Source organism: Sphaeramia orbicularis, chromosome 16 (genome assembly GCF_902148855.1).
Source record: "Sphaeramia orbicularis chromosome 16, fSphaOr1.1, whole genome shotgun sequence".
In the NCBI taxonomy this organism is placed as follows: domain Eukaryota; kingdom Metazoa; phylum Chordata; class Actinopteri; order Kurtiformes; family Apogonidae; genus Sphaeramia; species Sphaeramia orbicularis.
The window spans coordinates 4,686,828-4,708,636 of NC_043972.1; the positions used below are offsets into that span (position 1 = coordinate 4,686,828).

The 21,809-nt window shown below is 36.2% G+C and overlaps 1 protein-coding gene across 4 annotated transcripts in view; it reads right to left on the minus strand.

Annotated features, from left to right (window-relative positions):
* The window catches only part of zdhhc3a (zDHHC palmitoyltransferase 3a), a 29,115-nt gene extending 10,151 nt beyond the window's left edge, over positions 1 to 18,964 (minus strand). For 2 of the 4 annotated variants that reach the window (XM_030157708.1, XM_030157710.1), the window contains exons 1-6: positions 18,891 to 18,964; positions 14,700 to 15,115; positions 12,973 to 13,097; positions 12,626 to 12,722; positions 11,512 to 11,593; positions 4,514 to 4,644 (exon numbers count right to left, since the gene is read on the minus strand). In XM_030157708.1, coding sequence (XP_030013568.1) covers positions 4,514 to 4,644; positions 11,512 to 11,593; positions 12,626 to 12,722; positions 12,973 to 13,097; positions 14,700 to 15,047 — 783 coding nt within the window. In that variant the 5' untranslated portion in view covers positions 15,048 to 15,115; positions 18,891 to 18,964. Of the gene's footprint in view, positions 1 to 4,513; positions 4,645 to 11,511; positions 11,594 to 12,625; positions 12,723 to 12,972; positions 13,098 to 14,699; positions 15,116 to 18,775 lie in introns of all 4 variants that reach the window. The other 2 variants (XM_030157709.1, XM_030157711.1) reach the window with 2 other exon arrangements.
* Positions 18,965 to 21,809: the final 2,845 nt, after the last annotated feature.

The window sequence follows — 21,809 nt, forward strand, 5'->3', positions numbered from 1 at the left end:
GTTGTATGGGTACTCATCCATAGTCAGTGTATTATATTAACCTGCATGCTTCTAGACAAGATAAGATATTCCTTTATTAATCCCACAAGTGGAAATTCCAGATTTACAGCAGCAAGAGTGGAGTACAACCAAAGCACACAAGAGTAAAAAGATCAAAATCATAGATAAAGACAAATCAAAAAAAGCTATAAATACTATTTACAACTGTGCACATGCTGAACAGAAGAGCCAAAACAGATTTTACCTCAAATCAGTTCAGAACTGCAGAGCTTCATAGTGTCTATTATTAATAGAAGCTCAGAAATATCACTTCACTCCCTCTCTTCAAATCCAAACTCGTGACCCTTCTGTTTAGGACCGCTTTCTTTTTGGGATCACAGTTGCATTGTCCAATTTTTTAACCTGCCTTTTACTTTTTAGTCTATGTTTTATTGCTTGTTTTATACTCTCCTTGTTTCTTGAGTGCCAAAAAAGGTGCCTATAAATAAAAAGTATTATTATTATTATTATTATTATTAATGAGAATAAAATCCAGTTTTCTTTCAGCATATTGTAATCTAAGTGGTCTGAGAGGAAACAAGAATTCTGCCCACATTTTGCCCTTGAATTAGACAAAAAGTCTTACAAATGACAACTGAGTTCTGCTTTTTACTTTGATAATCGGTCAGAACAGCTTCATGTATGTTTAGATGTACGTTTAATGTTGGTTAAAAAACAACAACAACAAAAAAACCTGTTGTAAAAAATAAATTTAGTTTAAGAGTGCTTACATTAAGAGACCCGTTTAATGTTTTGCATTTTTGTGAAGGACATTTGCTTTTAGATTTGAAACATGTATCTTTGATCAGCATTGGAAAGGGTGGATGGAGTTTATTCATCCATATAGAAGCGATTTTAAGTAAAAGGGTTGTAATGTTCTTGGTTTGCTGACACTGACGTTATAGACTTAAGGATATTTTCCCCTCGTATTTTCATTTGGTTTAAGGACCTTCGCTTCAGTATGTTCTGAGATTACATAAAGGTTAAAACACAGAAAAACTTGCACAATAATGCACAAACACAAACTAATCGAGGCACAGTTGACCTGCGATTTCCATCTTCCACAAGGTAAATGACCATTTTTAACAAAGCAGTCTGTTGGCATTGAAGACACTAATAAAACAGATTCAGTTTTCTATTTCATGTAAAGGTATGTTCGTTTAAATCTTCAACAGATAATACACTGACTGCGGATGAGTAATATACAATCCCATTTAAAACAATCCAAACTATGTCTAGTCTTGAAGCCAATGCCTCCCATGACTCTACTCTAGAGTTGCAGACAAAAAGAAGCTTAAAAGCAGGAAAAGGAGTTTGGTTTAGTTTAGTTTGGTGAGCCATCAGACTGAAGGACTATGATGGTACCAAACATTAAAGAAAAGACTCTGATTCCTTCTTCCACTGATACATGGACAGTTTTACCTTTGGATCCAAACATATCTCTTCAGTTCAAGTTCATCACAAACACCTTTAAATCCTAAATGTTAAAAGTATAGCTTTAAATGGAAAGAGGTGAACAATAAAGCACCTGAAACCATTTGAAACCATTGTGGAAATAAAAAGCCTGTTGTGTATAACTGAATACACTGACATACTGCATTAATCACAAGTACTGTACAAACCAGTACAGACTCTTTTTAGCTCGAGTTTTTACTAAAAACACAATCTGTGGTTCACAGACTGCTCTCATGAAGTAACTGCCAAAATAAAGGAAACAGTGAAGGGTAAAAAGTCAAACTGTAGGAGCAAAGAGAGTACGAGCTGGTCCAGGTCCAGAGCCCTGAGTCACTACATCTGTTATTTAAGCAAATCCCAAAAGGTCAGACACTGCAGCAACTGGATACCGTTTCTTATTCAGAATTTAACTGGAATTAATAAAAAAGAGACACAAACAAAAAGGATCAGTGGCTAATTTTCTTAATTCAGAAAACATGCGCCACATCACATCAAACGTAATGTGATCTAATCTACATTAAGATAGCAAGTGGTGCCAGGCACAACAAACCCCGCCCCTCGCACGTATTGTAGCTTATTTTGGCATCGATCTACTCTTTCATCCATATTCAATAAAAATTATATATATGTGCCAAGTTTGAAGTAAATTGAAACAAAATTGATGTTTTCATAGACATTTGAAATTTTGCCCATTATAAGTAAATGGGAAAAGAAAAAGATTTAAAAACGTAACAAAAAATTGCAAAAACAAGCTGTCACTTAGATATTTTGCAGAGTGATGTCTAAGTTTAATCACTATATCTCAGCAACGTTTTAAGTAAACTGACTTAAAATTGAAGTTTTATAGCGATTTAAAATTTCGTCCATTAGAAGTGAATGGGGGGAAAAAAAAGATTTAAAAATTCACTAAAAAATTTAACTTTGACCTACTTTTCCCAAAATGTAATCACATCTATTCTGGGTCACTGGCAATCTATAAACCAAATATGGTATGAATTCAATCAATAGTTGTGCTGCTGAAGTGTGAACAAACAAACTGAACCAAAAACAATACCCCTTGGGGGGTGGGGTGTAATAACAGTCATTATTAATAATGATGCCACATCCTCAGTTTCTGGACCGGTAACAATACTGGTGGTTTTAGGGACTATTTGGCTGATGTTGATGTTTTTGAGTTGTTTGTTTGCTTCAGTCCAGTTGGAAAATTGCCTTCTTATTCTGTTGTTAATCACTACCTGCATCTATGACCTTGGCTTAAATGAACTGCCGCCCCCTGGAGATTCATGTAACGGACTTAACTACTTGGCAGTTTGATGAAGTAGACTGAACACTAGTGAATGTGGTGCAGCTGCAGACACATCCTTCAGTTCAACTGCAGATAAACATCAGCCGCTGCAGCTGCATTGGGCGTCGTCTTATTTGCCGATAGGCTGACGGTAGTAATATAGGAAAATATCCCCCGATACCATCATTGGCGTATCGCTGGTCATAATTACGCAATAATGAAAATGATCTTGTTCTGGTAAGAATAACACATAGTAGCAGTAGTGCTATGGTTTTATGGTTTTAAGTAATACATGAATCCTTGACGCTCTAATGCTACATTAAATGTTGCACTTTTAACAAGATTCCACAGATAAAACATAACGTGCTGTACACTTTTAATACCCCTCGGCCAAATATAGTGTAAGATTTTGTTGAAAGTTACTGCCCTATGATTTACATTAGATTGTCTTTGGTACCAGTATCTCAATGCATTCCTCCAATAATGCGATTATGTCATTGAAAGGAAATGTCGCTATTTGACCTTGAAAAAGTATGTCAAGTTCACCTATTTTCAATTGGCTTCTGCTCCATGCCAAGATGCATCCACAGTATAAATTTGGTGCAGATATGTCAATGCATTCTTCAGATAATGTGATTTCATTGCTGAATAGACAGACGGACAACAAAACAATTACAATACCCCTTCAGCCTGAAGTTGGCCGAGGGGTAAAAAGTCACACTAGAGGAAAAATTAAGCCAAACTGGAAAGCTACTATCAACATGCATTAAAAACAAAAACTATAATTGCTTCCAAAAAGGCCATTACAAGGAACTGGCTCAAAATGGACGCACCCCATGGGGATCAGTGGCTACAACAGAGGAAATCTAGTCTATGGAAAGACTGACTTATTACCTACAACTCATGGAACATATCTTCATGAAGCACTGGAGAAAATGGCTGGACTATAAACAAAACAATGCATAATTACTGCTGTCTGTCATTTAAATATTTTGTGTTCACACAGTGTGTGTTGTACTGTTTGTCTGTTGATAAAGCAAATCAAAACAAAGTATAAAAAAACCAAAAACATCTTCCTTAAGTGTGAAGTAACAGCACGACTGAATGACATACTTGGCCCAGGTTTACGAGCTGCTGTATCCGACCTCCAGACACCATATTTCTTAAGACGACGCGCGTCTTTGATCAGCACCAGATGTTCACTCATCATCAGCCCTATCATCCTGTCGTTTCCCCTATCATTTCAGAAGATGTGCTGCTCGAACGTTGTTGTCATTTTCAGCACAATGGATCTTTTCAGCAGACAAAATGAGAAATTCAAAGTGTCAGAGCTCTGCATTAAATCTCGTTTTATTGCTCTCGGCAGTGCAGGTGTACAAGATTTATTGCAGGTCTAGTGTTCAGGGCTCCATGAACCTGTCAAAAAATTAATTCAGTAACTTCACAAACACTGCGCTCCTACATACCTTCAATTTTAGCTCTGCAGGTGTCACCCACTACTGAAATTTCTTTCCTTTTGGCAGTTACTCATAGATGTTTTTCAATGAAAGTCTGCTGGAAATTTGTGACTTTATTCTACCTCAAGTTGCAGAAAAAGAGATATCACTTGGCTGTTAGAGGATTGAATCGAAGGGGTTAAAAAAGCAGGTGTCAGCAGGTGGAGAAGCTCTGAAGAGTAGGGAGTTGTTAAGAGGAAAAGGGGGAGGCTAGTGGGAGGCTGAGTGGGTCACTTACGGTCTCGTCGGTACAGATGGAGTGGACTTGGGTGCCGAACATCACAGAGGTGAAGATAAGGAAGAGGAGGCCCTCAAAGCACAGGAGAATGAGGAGGATGACTGTTGCTGGAGGAGAGAAGGAACTGCACTCTGGGGGGTGGAGGGATATGTGAAAGGGCACAGAAGAGGATCAGGACTACCAGGAAATGTGAGCTGCACAGTCGAATCTGAAACTACTGCACTACGGCCGTGACTCATCCACAGCGCCACAGCAACAAGGAGGCAAAGATTTCAACTTCTATTAAACCTTTAAAGTAATGCTGGGTAATTAGTGTTGTCGGTACTGACGTTCACACACTCATTTAGTGACTAAAGTTATTCACCAGCTGTACAGAAACAAAATGCCTGTACAATAAAACAACAATGGGATTTAACACATTGAAATATTATTTTTATATGATACTGAGCTGTTTCTTTTATATCACAAATAGGGGTGTGTAAGAATCTGGCAATACAATACAAATCACAATACAAGGATCACGATACGATATGTCATGATACTGTTAAAAAGGCAATTTTTTTTTTTTTTTTAAATGATTATTTCCTTGAAGAATTGAATTACACCAGAAATCTGCACAAATACTAAACACATTTTTATTTGATCACAACAGGATCTAATGCTATATCACAAAATGTTCCTGTGTTAAAACTTCAATTATGTTTTACAGACATTACGGTTTAAGATCCTGTTCAAATGTTCATATTCTATTAGTTCAGAACTAACATCAGAACATTATTTTTGTGCAATCCCAACAAAGGAACTGACATTATTTAATAAGAGTGTTAAATAAAATATAAACAAAAAAGAAAAACAAAAAAGAAAAATGAACCTCCACAATATCGGCATTTAAATAAATACCTAAAAATATTGATACAGTACTTTTTAATATCAATACAGTATTGTGAAATGAAATATCAAGATATACTAAAGAACCGATATTTTCTTACACCCCTAAACACAAATCATTCTATTCTATCATTGTAGCGATTTGTTTGTCTTTAGATGTTTGTTAACACTGACAAATAAAACATTTGATTCAATCTCTTTTTCAGTATACAGCCCTATGCAAAAGTATCTATTATTGTAGTTTCTGCAAAGTTGAAATGAACATACATACTTATTTCTGATTTTCTTTTCTTCCCATACAACAAGACTAGAAAAGCACTCTGAGAGTGCAGACCTCCACCAAGGCACATCAGTCCCCCCCACCCTGATTACCACCAAAATGTAATCATTTGTTCCTTGCGCCATTATCAACATTTCCTGAAAATTTCATTAAAATCCTTCCATAACTTTTTGAGTTATCTTGCACACAGACAGACAAACAAACACCCCCCGTCCCTGTCTGAATGTACCTGTGACCATTTCTCTGCTTGTTTTGTACATTTTGTTTTTAAAACAAATAAAAAATAAAATATAAAAAAAAGACACACAAAAACGGAACTAAATATGTCGTAAAGGTTTAAGTCACTACTTACAGGGTTCCTGCGGGATCTTAAAAACTCTTAAAAGTCTTGAGTTTACAAATCTGCATTTAATACCTTAAAAAAGTCTTTAAAAAGTCTTAAATTTGATATGGTAGGTCTTAAATTATGTTGCCACAATCTTGTTGGCTGTATTGTGTTTTAAATGTATCTGGGAAAAGTCCAAGAAAGCAGTGTTAGTCTACACAGTTCCACCTGTTCCAACCTGAAAAATTTATATTGGAATTAGGAACCAATTATCACTAACTTTACAGCCCCTGGTAAGAAATGACTCAGAACACTAGGAATCAAGGTGTTTAAGTAAATCAATAGGCTACATTTTGCTAAATTCTAGGAGTAAAGCATTTTTGCAAGTATGGCCTTGAAATAGGCTGTGGAATAGGCATTTAATTCTGTTCTAAGTAGTCTTAAAAACTCTTGAACTTGTAGAAACCTGTAGGAACCTTGTATTTAGTGTGACCTCTGACCCCATGACAAGAAGCACAAACAACTAGAAACAGCTGACGTGTTGAATGAAACCTAGTATAAAAGATCTGAAAATTAATGTCAGAAAACCTCACACTGTCTGAATAAAAGGGTTAAAGACATGTTAAGTGCACAGGGAGGTCACACTAAATACGACCACTTTGGTTTATAGAAGCTGGTTTTACCCTGAATCTTCTATTTTTCCTGCTGTACTTCACATATATCAGATTGGATCTTAATAGAGACACTGACAAATGCATGTGTGTGGCCGTAAGAACTTTCCTAAACCAACAAACCGAATGTTGGACTAGGACTTTTACACAGCACTGCATATGAATAACAACAACACGATACTTCTCATATCTCTCATATCCAAACCTATTTCTACACTACAATAGTTCTGTGCCAGGTCAGTAGAAAAGGTCAGACACTCTCTACTATTGCTCTGGAATATGGGTGAAAGTTACCAGGGTTGTTTGTCTAGCTCTTGGGCAGCCTTGCGTGCAAGTACTATAACTGTGTTTGCAAAATATTGTCATGAGGGAAGTCGTTGTAGTTGTTTTGGATAAGCACAGGAGGCAGACGACCTGGTATTAATATAACTATGTCCCTACAGAAAACAACAGTACACAAAAGACTATTTTCAGTGTGTATTGGCAGCTCGGATGTTGTCGTTCTGTCATGTAGCGATGGGGATTTTAAAAGTGTAAATGCACCGATGGCAGGAGGAAAAGGAATGACAATCCTGCCAACACTACACGACTGAAATGTTCACACTTATTCCCGTAGAGTATTTCCAGTGACAGATTATGTTATACCTCTAAATTGCTGAAATGTTTGGTGTCAACAGCAAATAAGCATCTGGTTAGAGACGAACCAAAAAACAACCTTTAAATACGAAAGAAAATTATTTATTCTTCACTGTAATCATTATTAATTTTGATTCAATGTGTCACCGAGTCCTATTTTGACCTGTACATGAAGTTTTCAAGAGGGAAAGTGAGTCAAACCAGGATCTTGGAGTTCATGAAAAATTACGTTTTCATATACAGTCGCGGAAAAAATTATTAGACCATCAAAAGTCATCAAAAATAATGGCTATACAATCAAGTACTAACTCCTTTGTGTATCATGTGACTAAAACAGACAGAAAAGAAAACACGGAATGTCCAAAAGTACTGTTTTTGTCAGTACAATGCCATAGATATTTATGTAAGAATTTAAATGATTTTGGTTATTATCAAGAAAACCATGGAAAATGGATAGATATCAGCTCTGAAATGTGTGTTTATTTATTTCAAATATTTGCAATAAAATCAAACAACAAAAGAATTATATAAAAAAGAAAGTAAACCATTTGAAAAGGAGCGGGATGAAGTTTAATTTATCATCTCCCGCCCCCTTACTCCATCCTTCACCTACCTTAAATTCCTATGTCAGATTCCATAAATAACTCAAAAATCTTCACGTATCAGACAAAATTCTGACAATGCATAAAACACAAAGTTGCTGTACATATCAAGGATAGACTGTCCATTTTGCAGCAGCATTTCACATTAAAATAAACTCTGTCCTTTCCATAACAGTAATGGTTCACGTATCAAAACAAAAATAAACTGTCCATTTCATAACAAAAATACACATATTAAAAAAAAACAAAAAAAAAACTCTGTCCTTTTCATGACAATAATACACATATCAGAAACAAAAGTACACTGTTTCACAAAAGTACCCTTATGAGCTATTTTTTGTTGTTACTACATTTATCCAAACAAATGTACCTTTAGTTGTACCAGGCATTAAAATGAACAAGAAACTGAAGAAAACAAGGGTGGTCTAATAATTTTTTCCACGACTGTATGTGGCATCAGTGCAACCATAACTCAGCCTGAACTGGTCAGCCATTGAGTTACAGGGTAAGAATCGTAAATTATACAGTAGCTGCAGAAACGCTGGATAACAGTACTTTATAAATCAAGTCCATTCAGACTCTAGGGTCTGATTTCAAGTCCGCCCTCGGCCCTAACCTACTTTTGGAGTGTCCTTGACCAGGTAGTGGCCCTTCAGGACAGAGCGACAAGTGGTAGGAGTTGAAATCTTAACCTCGGAAATGGGACAGAACTCAGTGGAATGTTAACATTACAGCCCTGGACATTTGATCTGAAAGCCTGGTGTTTGCTACCGTTGGCTACTACACTGACACAGATCTGTCCATGTTAATAGGACGGAACAAAACTGATCAATCTATTGACAACAGCCAGCAGCATGTTTACACGTCTGCTGTTTCAATGTCATCCTGCTTAGAAACATTTCTGTGCTCTGCTCTCATGTTTGATGTGAGGGGAAGGGGTGAAATTTTGCTGCTGGAATGTTTTTCTCAGCCTCGTAAAATGTGGAAGTGACATTAATGTGACTCACAAATCACTGTTTCATGGCAATAATCGACTAAAATGTTTGCCCTAAAGGTCCTTTAAAATAATCTGATAAATGTCAATGTTTTTATAAGATGAATGTGAACATGTTTATATTTATTGACTTGTTAAAAACTCTATTTGGAACCTAAATTAACTATTACCTCACCCAAAAGAGTATCAGGAGTAGGGGGGGGGCGATGTGGCAAAAATATCATATCACGATTTTTTTAAAAATAAAATCATGATTTCGATTTTACTGTTCTTTACATTGATCTTTGAGGCCTTTACTAAATGCTTGCGTTAAAGTTGTTTGCTTTTGTTTAATGCTACCTGTTGCCTCGGGCTGCGGTGTGGCTGGTCTTCTAGCAGTTTGGCGCACAACATATTGTAAAAGTGGCGTGTATATTTACGAGAGTCGTGATATCACGTTGCCAGGTGATTGGTTCACAGTGTTGCCATCCGACATGTGAACTGTGTCTGTGCAAATTTTGCAAATTACTGTTTTCGCTTTGTTGTTTGGGGAAAAGCCGAACCAATTCCATATGATGGAAGTGGAGTTCTTTTTAGGAAGCAACTCGTTCAGCCATGACTCCCTCTACAGGGTGGGGAAGCAAAATGTACAATATTTTGAGGCAGGGATTGAAAGACAGTGTATGACCAATTAGTTTATTGAAAGTCATGAGAATTTATTTGCCACAAGAAAATGTCCATAATAGAAAATGCTTTTATTCTATGTGTCCTCCTTCTTTCTCAATAACTGCCTTCACACGCTTCCTGAAACTTGCGCAAGTGTTCCTCAAATATTGGGGTGACAACTTCTCCCATTCTTCTTTAATAGTATCTTCCAGACTTTCTGGTAATAGTTTTGCTCATAGTCATTCTCTTCTTTCCATTCTAAACAGTCTTTATGGACACTCCAACTATTTTTGAAATCTCCTTTGGTGTGACGAGTGCATTCAGCAAATCACACACTCTTTGACGTTTGCTTTCCTGATTACTCATATGGGCAAAAGTTTCTGAAAAGGTATGGATAATAGTGTTAGGTATGATTATGACATCAATATATGTTTGGTTTCAAAACAACTGACATAGTGCCTGCTGAGAAAAAACAACTAAATGTTCATTGTAAATTTTGCTTCGCCGCCCTGTACATAACGTGAAATTCACGGGACATGGATGTGAACCGACATGATGCGTCTGTGCGTCTGCATACAACTACATCCTGAGCCGCTGAATCCTCTATGGCTCTGACTACATCATATTATAGACGATTCCATGATCTCTCTGCTTTGTTGGATTGTCGATATGTTCTAATCCTTCACAAATTAATATCGTCATATTGCACACCCCTAATCAGGAAAAGGACAAATGGGGGTGACTGTGAATGGGCCTGTAAACAGATGTCTATTTAATAAAACTTAACATAGTAGCATTAGTATTTTTTTTTTTTCATTATTACTGGACCCTGGGTGACTTGACTCACTAATGTAGCTCACATGCTAACTGAGTGAATCAGTTTACAGATGTTCACACCGACCACATGCTACTCATCGCTGCTGATTCTTGGTGTGCTTCCAAACCAAAGTAAAAGGGAAGAGAAGCAACACTGGAGCCCAGATGGAAGATAAAGCTTGTAAAATGTCGTCCGTTAATGTATTACTATACAGTTGCGGAAAAAATTGTTAGACCAACCTTGTTTTCTTCAATCTTTTGGTCATTTTAATGCTTGGTACAACTAAAGGTACATTTGTTTGGACATATATAATGATAACAACAAAAATAGCTCATAGTAGTTGAATTTCAGAGCTGATATCTATCCATTTTCCATGTTTTCTTGATAATAACCAAAATCCCTTCAGTTCTTACATCAATATCTATGGCATTGTACTGACAAAAACAGCGCTTTTAGACATTTCGTGTTTTGCTTTTCTGTCTGTTTTAGTCACATGATACACACAGGAGTTAGTACTTGATTGCGTAACCATTGTCTTTGATGACTTTTGATGGTCTAATACTTTCTTCCACGACTGCAAAATATTGTATTTCTGATGGAGTACAGCTACAGGCTTCATACATTCAGCGATCAATGAAGAGTAAATTTAGATATTTCACCCACTGAGTATTGACACAAAATGAGTCCAGCTATTCATTCCATATCTGTTAACTACACACTGAGCTTTAGATGGGATTATAGGTGCACAATTTGGTAAACAAAAAAAATCATACTGCAAATACTGTAGCCATTATTTTGATTTGCAACTGCACCTCAAACAAAAACTTAAGCTAAAATCTCAAGCTTTTCATGTTCTACATAGTAGCTCTCTGTTCTCAGTGTAACTGAATCTGATGTCACCAAACACACACTGAACCTTTTGTGATCATCTATGTGCTCAACATGCAATAGACTTAAGTGCAGCTGTTGTTTATATGCAACCTGTGCATTAGACTGTATTGCTTCATATCACTAATATTAATGTGCATCACAATAAAAGGACTTAAAACCAGAATATAATCTAACTCCAGTTCAGAGATGAAAAGCATGTTTTTGTTCAATGAAAGGGATTGAAGGAGGTAAAGAAAAAAAACTACTCACTTGTCCAATCATCTTCAAAGCAGTAGAGGAAATGGAAGACCACCATGATTAGAGCGTGGAGAGAGATGAGTGCAATGTACATCTGAATTAAGAAACAATATATACACAGATTACAACATGAACTTGGTCTAAAACATCAAAACAGTTGTATCTGTAAAGCAAAGCATGAGTCTGTGATCAGCGTACATTCATCCAAATTACTCCTGCATCTTTAGTAAATGTCTTTGTTTGGTATTGGTCTGTATTCTTAACCCTTAGATATTTAAGTGAGTCAAAAAAAAACCCGGTGAGGTTGTTTTCATGCAATATCTATGTTTATTGCAAATAACTTACTATTTTAAGTAATTTATTTTGAAATGAGAAAAAAATTGTGAAAAAAAAATGTGAGTTTTATGAGCGTGAATGTTTGGAAAGTGACAGTTTTCTGTCGTCATTCTGGGTTCATTTTATAAACTCTCATAAAAAAACTAAATTTATTCCAAATACATTGATATTTGACTATTATATTATTTATGTCATATTCTAAACACAGTCTTTAAAATTAATAAATGCATATATCTATGCAAAATACATTTGAATATAATGTTATTTGTATGCTTTAAATATTGTAAAAAAAAAAAAAAAAAGTATATATCTTATTGATAATTGAAATAAAAATTGTTTAATTTGATATTTACTTTTGTTGTCCATTCATGACTCTGCAATTTGTCAAAACTCTTATTACTTAGATATGATCAAATATTTTTTTCCTCTAACCAATTATTAGGTTGTAAAATAGAGCTTTTAAGGTTTACACTGAATACATTTTAGGATGAAAATGTCATAGGAACTTCACTTTTGAGAACTTTGTAATTCTTGCAAAAATAGACGTTAATTTTTTGTCCATCTGTGACGCAGTAGTTTTTGATATTTTTCATTTAAAAACATTTGAAACTAAATTTTGCCCTTTGAGTATGTTTAAGATGGCATTTAGACCTTTACAACTATGTGTAATATTTGTCTTAAACTTGTCTGGTTCAAAAGTTATGAATCAAAAAGTAGTGGGCGGTCCATCCGTGACGCCCTTAACATCGCCCATTTGCCTTATTTATCACCTGAGTTTCAGTGCACTTACTGTGAAAAGCACAAAGTACTTTTGGTTGTTCTCTCCGACACAGTTATTGACCCAGGGGCAGTGGTGGTCCATCTTCCGTATGCAGCGTTTGCAAACACTGTGCGAGGGACAGCAGGTGGAACAGAGAAGGGGAAAGGGTCAAATGAAAGGAATGTCAGATGAAGGAGCCTGAGGTAAAAATAAGGTCCATGTTAGGAGACAGTGAAGGGCACTAACACACACTGCATTTCACAAGCAATCAACATTCACGCCAACAGTCGCCTTCCTCGCAGCTCTGCAACAACCCGCCGCTGTTGTGTGAAAGTTTTGGATGTGACAGTGAGCATTTCATGTCCTTTCCGTCCTACCTGCAGTGGTGTGCTCGGTCAGGCTTGATACTGCAGCACTTGGGACATTTGTAGACCACCTGCCCTGGTTTCAGCTGAAGGCTTTCTATGTATTCCTTTGTAGCGTTCCCTTTTGGCACCGCCCCCTAGCAGGAAACACGCTCAGATTGTAGGTGACTTCAGCACAATCCGCACCTCATTAATCATCATAATAAAAAGTAGGTAGAGGATAAGTGGACTATAACTTTACAATGGTTCAGCTCGATTAATCAACACTATATAAAGCTGTGAATGTCATCGGAACTGCTGAAAGATAACCAGACTGATGCATTTTATCTGTATTAGAGCTGGGCGATACGATGAAAAATATCGTCTTTTTACATCAGTTCTTTTCATCGTAAACAGGTATTTACATTTGAAGTTTTGTTTACTTATTATATTGAATTTACTTGAGATGGTGAGCTTTATTTTGTTGCTAGAGCTTAAACTTAATCACATTCCATGTTGTCATGATAGTTGTGTTAAGCCTGTCCTATTTTTGTTTGCTACAATAAACAGTCATTATATGTTTACTTATGATATTTTTGACTGTTTTAGGTTTATACTGACAACAGCAGAAAATGGAAAATGTTCAAGTTTCCTGTTTTTATACATTTACATTTGCATTAATATTGCATATTTGATTAACAAATGCTGAATAGAAAATTACAAAAATAACCCAGATCAACCTATTTCATATGAGTATGAAATAGGTTCTATCCTTGTGGTTATTTCATGTATATATTTAATTCATTTAATAAAATTAAAGTAAATTAACATGATGTGTATCTACATGTCATTAGCCTGAGCCGTAGTGTCACATGTGCATAAAACCAACAAAACAAACCCTACCTGGAGACATGACACCTTTGACTCTTAATAACTTTAGTATCATTTTTGCACTTTACAAATCCATACTGTGGGACAAATCAGAACCTTTGGCAGGCCAGTTTTGGCCCGTAGCCCATATGTTTGCCACAGCTGTAGCGCATCTATGGACAAGTCCTTCCAGGGATTATATAGGGGTGTGTTCCGTGCTGTACATTAGTGATGCGCAGATCAGCAGGTTACTCGCAGATCGGGTTGGGGTGGGTCAAAAGAATGTCACTTTATTTGTGGGGTGGGTTGGGTCGGGTCAAATAATTCCACAAAAGCCCCACAGGTTAAAAAAAACCCGACTCGCGCATCACTACCATCACTACCAGAAAATGAAACTTATAGACGCTTTATTAATTCCTCTAAATCTCCCGCTGTTGTGCAGCTAATTTTCCTTTTCCCTACCTTCAGAAACTTTAATTTTAGGAGACAGGTTGTTTGTTTGCCGCCCCCCCCCCCAATCCGATCTTCTAAAAAATGCCAGATCAGCAGCCAATACAGATCGGGATGACCCTAGTTGGTATCTTTTTTTCCAGCATAACTTCTATACATGAACTTTTTACTATAACCTACTTTACTGACATATCCTCTTGAGACCCAGAAATGCATGTATGTCCTCTGTAGGGGACAAGTTTCACAGCTTAACTAAAAATAATTTCTAAAAAAAATGCTGTCAAGGACGTTCCATAAAAAAAAAAGGCATCTGAAAATTCTGTTGCATTTTGCCGTTTCCAATTAAGACAATTATTGAATGTAAAGAAGCCAAAACTTTTACTTTCCTGCGTCTATGGAGGATATGGAATTTGTGTAGTAGCTGAGTCAGGTGAACTTACAGGGTCAGTGCACATCGCCCTGAGATGTGAGGCAAGGGCAAGAAAGGCCAGCGTGTTGAACAGAGTCCCGTTCACTATGCTGTAGGTCAGATTCTTGGAGGGCAGCAGCATCACAAACAGCACCACGAACTCCGCGTAAAACACCAGCAGCCAGGTGATGACGGCGCAAATGATGCCGCAAGCGTCCCTGATGAACCACATGGCCGAGGCAGACGAGGAGGTGATGACGTCTTTGGAGATCGGGATGCGCTGCTCGGGCTGGAGGCAGTTGGACGTTCCACCGGATCCGGACCCAGACCGCCCCCGCCCGTGCTCCACATCCCTGCATCTGTGCACCGGGCTCTTCATCCTTCATCTAAGCTCAGGTGCCCACCGGACCCACTGCGCCTTCAGGCTCCAGGATCAGTCACTGCATGCTGGGAGGAAAGACAGAGAAGGAGGTGAGTTAAGAGCCGAGGACAAGGTTTCGATCTGTGGGGGATTTCTGACGGGAAAGAGTCAGATTATATGGAAACTCAATCACTTTAATGCATGTGTATTCTTCTGTTTCACAAATATAAATAAACCTCAAGCACTAAACAGAAGAAATCCCATCTCAAGAGGTGAAATCATGACACGATTCATTGATAAAAATAAATAAGTCAGCAACAATTCAGTAATCTGTTTGTCGGAGCTGATTAAAGAGCAGCACTGAAGCTTCTCAAATGTGATGATTTGTTGTGTTTCTCTTTGCTTTGTGATTGCTAATATGTCATCTTCAATTTTTTTACTGTTCATCAGCCAAACTAATTAGAAGGTGTTGGTTTTGACTTTGGAATATATTTACAAACATCTGTCATAGCAGTGTTTTACAGCCAACACAATTAATTCATTAAAAAAAAACATCTGTGGAACTGTTTCTAAACCTCTAAACTTTTATTTTTGGTTTGTGACCACAACCTTCCACATTGTTTCTTTGTAAAGTAACGATTAAACATTTTAAAGCATCACTATTTTAATGTAGTCTAGCAATAAACACTTAAAGTTGTAGAAAAAATCATTACACCACCCCTTGTTTTCTTCAATTTCTTGTTCATTTTAATGCCTGGTACAACTAAAGGTACATTTGTTTGGACAAATATAATGGTAACAACAAAAGTAGCTCATAAGAGTTTAATTTCAGAGCTGATATCTATCCATTTTCCATGTTTTCTTGATAATAACCAAAATCCCTTCAGTTCTTACATCGATATCTATGGCATTGTACTGAAAAAAACAATGCATTTAAGCATTCCATGTTTTCTTTTCTGTCTGTTTAGTCACATGATACACACAGGAGTTAGCACTTGATTACATAACCATTGTTCTTGATGACTTTTCATGGTCTAATAATTTTTCCCGCGACTGTATTTCAGATACACAGCTCATCTCAAATGTAGCAAAAGTAAGTCTGCTGTATTACAAAAAGCCCCAGAATCAAACTGCTGTTATACAGCTTGGTTCAAGAGAGGAAATGATTTCTTGAAGTTAAGGCATTGGCCAATTACCTGGAGTCATAAAAAGAGAATAAACACAGGATTATCTGGCCAGATGTGAGAAAGAGGACGGAGAAGCTTTAAAGACTTGGGGTCAAACCCTTTCGGAGTCTCTGGGCTACATCAGCTGTAAAAATGTCCTGTTTTTTAGTCCGTGATCTCTTGGGTTTTGCCTGAGTTTGAATCTTCGCTGACTTGTTTTCACTACACAATAAACCACAGTTAACTTGACCTGCACTGAGACAGGTAAGACTCGCCAGGGTAGAGTTAACAAACAAGAGCTGCTTAGTGAAACTCAACTTTCTTGTTCTTCAGCAAACTTTCGGTCCATGTGAGGAAGCAAATCAACTTCGTCACATAATTAAGAACCAAAATAAAAGCTACAGAAAAGCTGAAACATCAAATGAACTGAACAATACTTCTTCAGTTTCAGTGAATGTTCAGTACATGTAAACACAGTCAATAACTGATGAGTGCAGATGGGACAAAGTATCATGAGCCTTGGTCTATAATTGAACATTATACATTTACATTTACTTCAACTGTCCCTAACTTGGACTCAACCATCTCCAAATATGGTGATGTTGAAAGTTTGAAGGATTATGGGTAAAGAAAATGCTCTTATTCTTTATGTATTCCTTTGTAGCATACCCTTTTGGCACCACCTCCTGATGGGAAACAGGCCGATACACAGTAGTAGTTGACTTCAGTATAATCTAAACCTCATTAGCCGCCACTGTAAAAAAGTAGGCAGAGGTTAACGGGACTATAAACTTATAAATGTTTGGCTCAATTAATCAGCACTATATAAAGTTCTTGAATTGTTTTGTATGTCATTGACACCTTTGGAAAGATACCCAGATATTTGACCTACGGTTGTATAAGGACTGTATTTGATATCAAGGTGAATTCATTCTCTTATATATGAGACTCGTATAAATAAACTCTAAAAACCCTGGAAAATGTACTGTCACGATGCTGAAAAACTGGTTGAGCTTGATCAATCATCACTACATGAAGCTCTCCAATTGTTCTGCTTTTCAATAAGAGGTTGAGACAGATAAGCAAAGTTTGTAGCTGAAATGTGAATGTGTACATGAAATCATCAAATAAGCACAATATACAGGATCTGAGTCAAACAGGGTTATTAACGTGTTACCAATAAACCTATTTATTTGATTTATTTCTTTAAGCTCTGACAGTCACAAAGCTGAAAACACAGCTGTTTTTATAACTCATGAGAAGGACTATTATGTCAACATATTATGCTGTATTGTTTCTAGTTTAGTTGCCATCTGGACTAAGGTTGGGCAATTGTATGATGATGTGCAATGATGGAAAATTATGCACAAGCAAATATTTGTTAATACTGTTTCCAACTGAAGGAACTAACACTCATAGAGTCTGCGTTTGTCTTTTATTTTGTGACTCAACTGTTGACTCATGTGAGACAGATGTTTCTGCCTGCACAGTAGTTCCAAATAGAGGAAATTATCAAACGTGATGAAGTAAAGTACAATCATTTTAAACTTCTGCTGCGTTGATTTACAGAACAATTACACACTGCTCTGAGAATGTATGTTTAACTTGTGGTTCTGAGAGGTTCTATAAATCTCTCTCTCTCTCTGCCTACCAGAGGCTCGGTTTTTTCTTCCATAAAAGAACTTTTTCCTCCTTCCTGTGCTCTGGGTTCGCTCTTGGATGTTTTGTTGGATGTCTTCTCCATATATGTATTACTACAGGCCTTCACCAGAGTATGTGAAGCACCTAGAGATAATCACGTATTATGACTGGTGCTATGTAACTAAAACTGAACTGAAGTGAATTAATGTGATTTAAAAGTGGAAGATTCTGGCCACAACACCCAGTCTTGCTGTATATAAAGTTGATCAAATTAGCTCAACCTTAAATATCATCAGGAACAAAATGCACGTGAATGCAGCAGTAACATACTTATACTTTGACCCTTTCACAGCTCAATAACTTTTACTCATCACACTGAACATACTTTTATTTCAGCATGAAAGCAGAACCTTTATTTGGAATGCAGTATCTTCAGAGTATGGTTTGAGTACTTTGACATAACTAAAGTGCCAAAATACTTTCTCCACCCACTATGTTCTTGTCAGAGGTCAAACAATCCTGATTCAGCTCAAATTACTGAGACCTGGGACTGGATGGACCTGAAAGGTGGTAAACCGTGACCTAGAGTTATCATTGTCCATTGCACCCAGAAAAATAACTGCAAATTCTAACCCTTTGGGCTCAAAAGTCCATTCAGGTTACATACCACTAGGGTCTGTTGTGATATATGACATTAAAATTACAGATGTTGATGTTGTGTTTATGCTGATGGGTGAAACTACTTCGATTTCACTGAGAAGTAAGTAAGGCAGGAGTACTATTTTTAGCCAAGCAAGTGAATTCTGTGAGTTGGAAGAGGTTTTTAACAGCCTGTGAGACGTTTTAAAGGCCTAACCTACATGATACCTGACACATTTACCGTAATGTTAGCTTAGCCGCTCAGCTAGCTTACGTGAAAAAAGTGATGCATTTACTGACCTCTGTGAATAACCTGTTTAGTGTCCTGGACTCCGGCTGTAACGCGACACACACCGGCCAACGTTCGCGGCTCTTTACATTCTATTTACTATTATTATATCCCGCTGAATCTCACCTGAAAAAGAAGCATCCTTCAGTCGCTTCCACCGCTGCCTGGTCGCCCCCCCCCTTACTGCTGCCCCCGCCCCCTTCACCAACAATGTGACGACATGACGCACGGAGCCGAACAGCCAATAGGATCATCGGAAAGGTCTCCAGCCTTTTCACGCGCAGACGAACCTCTTCATATTTACATTCCTCTAAAAAACTGCGACATAATTAATAATGGGACTGTTGGCTCTTTGGTGTTTTGTGCATTATTGTGAAACACCAAGGTTTTAACCCTCCGGTATCCTTTTAGGCACACTTTGCACTTCGTTTTAAAAAACTTCTTCTTATTTTTCACAATTTAACCCTTTCATGCATACTGGTCACTACACTGGACAGCTGTTCTCTTGTGTATTCATGGATTTTTTATTATTATTATTATTATTATTATTATTATTATTATTATTATTATTATTATTTATTTATTTATTTATTTATTTATTTATTTATTTTAAACACATATCTTTATTAAAGTTTTAAGACACTACTTATCTTTTCTGACATGAATTGGTAACCTTGTGTAGATCTCCCCTGAGCATAAACCCCCAGAATCACAAGCCCTCATAGTTTTCACACAATTTATCAGTAAATATATGTTTCGTTGCTTCAAAAATGAAACGCATGGTGTCCAGCTGATTATTATTATTATTATTATTATTGTTATTGTTATTGTTGTTATTATTATTATTATTAATATTTTATTTTACTTTTTTATTTTTTACTTTTTTATTTTTTTTTTACTTTTTATTTATTTTATCTGTCTGCTACTTGTTGGGACAACTGATTAATTAGGGACAACTGATTAATTAGGCACACCTGGATTAATCAGTGTGTCCAATAATGAAAGACAGGAAATAAAGGACCCACTTAAAGTTCAGGAAGTAGTGGGGTTGTGCATAGATAAGTTGCATCAATTTAAAAAAAAAAAAAAAAAATGAAAAATACAGGTGCAGAGCTTGATAAATTCTCAGCCCACAACAATTTATACATTTTATAAAACAGAATTTGGCAGATAGCTAACAGAGATAGACTTTTGATTTTTTTGTGTGTGTTTGTTGTTATTTATTCCATGTTTTTCTAGCGCAGACAGTCTCTCCTTAAAAAAATTTAAAAAATAAAAAAAATTAACGATTCTTTACAAAGACTCTGTTCCTATCGTTCATTTCAAAGAGCCGTTCAAAAGATTCGATTCGTTCGTGAACGCCACATCACTAGACATGATTTAACAGAAACACAACCAAACACAGTGTTTTTACCAGGTTTGAATTAAAATAGGCAAGGCAAGTTTATTTGTATAGCACATTTCAGCAGCGAGGCAATTCAAGGTGCTTCACACAGGACATTAAAATACAATGACAAGGGGAAAAGAAACACATTTAAAACATTATAAAAGAAACATGTAAAAGGTGATTAAAAACAGCAAGTAAGAAAACAACACATAAAACCTAAAAATATAAAAACACACACATATTAAAGTCAGAGTTGCAGTGCGGAGTTTGGAAGGAGAATATAAAATGTAAAAAGTCAAAAGCCTTTTAGTCAGCGGCAGCAGTGAACAGATGAGTCTGGAACCCAGACTGAACAGAACTCAGACTCTCAGATCTCAGACCTGATATTTTCTGGTAGTTTGTTCCAGATCTACGGAGCATAGAAACTGAACGCTGATTCTCCAGGTTTAGTTCTGACTTTTGGAACCCAGAGCAGACCTGCACCAGACCACCTGAGTGGTCTGGGTGGTTCAGACTGGACTAGAAGGTCTCTGATGGATTTTGGGCCTAAATAATAATGGGTCAATAATGTAAAGCGCTTTGAGTGACCAAAAAAGTGCTATATAAATCTAATTCATTATTATTATTATTATTATTATTATTATTATTATTATTATTATTATTATTATTATTATTCAGTGCTTTATATGCTAGCAAGAGAATTTTACAGTCTATTCTCTGAGAGACAAGGAGCCAGTGTCAACAGTTTCTGTCTGTTCACACTTTAAAACAAAACAAGATTAGAAAATTGCACTATTATAGATAATACTATACACAGTGAAATGTATTTTTATACCTGCCACCAATAGTAAAATTGTAATTACGCATACAAGTTAAAAATGTAAATATAAATGTATATACATAAATTTGCAGTATTGCAGCTTTGTGAATAAGGTGTATGGTAAAGTGATAAGTTGCATCAATAAAAAAAAAAAAAAAATGCAGGTGCAGAGCTTGATAAATTCTCAGCCCACAACAATTTATACATTTTATTAAAAAAAAGAATTTGGCAGATAGCTAACAGAGATAGACTTTTGATTTTTTTGTGTGTGTTTGTTGGTATTTATTCCATGTTTTTCTAGCAAAGAAAATCTTCAGAATAGGAAATAATAAGACTGTATAATTGACTTTACTGTCATTACACAGTAATTAGGGTGCTCAGACCAATGCATTTTGCTAATCTGCAGCATAAGAACATGAACACAGTTTATTACAGTGAAGTATAAAGTACACAAGGTGCAAGTGAAAAAAAAAGAGAGATGCATTTTCAAAGAGGTTATTACACTTTACATGTAATATTGCTTTATAAGTGATGTAGCAAATACAACAAACTGTTTGTTATGCAATTCTTACAATTTTACAATAGTATAGTTTTTAATCTGTTATTATATATGCCACTATTGTTTACTTTACTTCTAGAATAATCTTTATTTACAGAGCCATTTTCCAAATTGATTAAATAAATAATAATGTTAAAAAAAAACTAAATATATACTATTCAGCTATTTGGTTTAACCTCAATAGGTTGGATTTTTATCCAGATCTGTCTATCATGCAGGTATTATCAGACATAAATATTCATACTGAAGAATGGCATATATATAATAATGACAATGAAA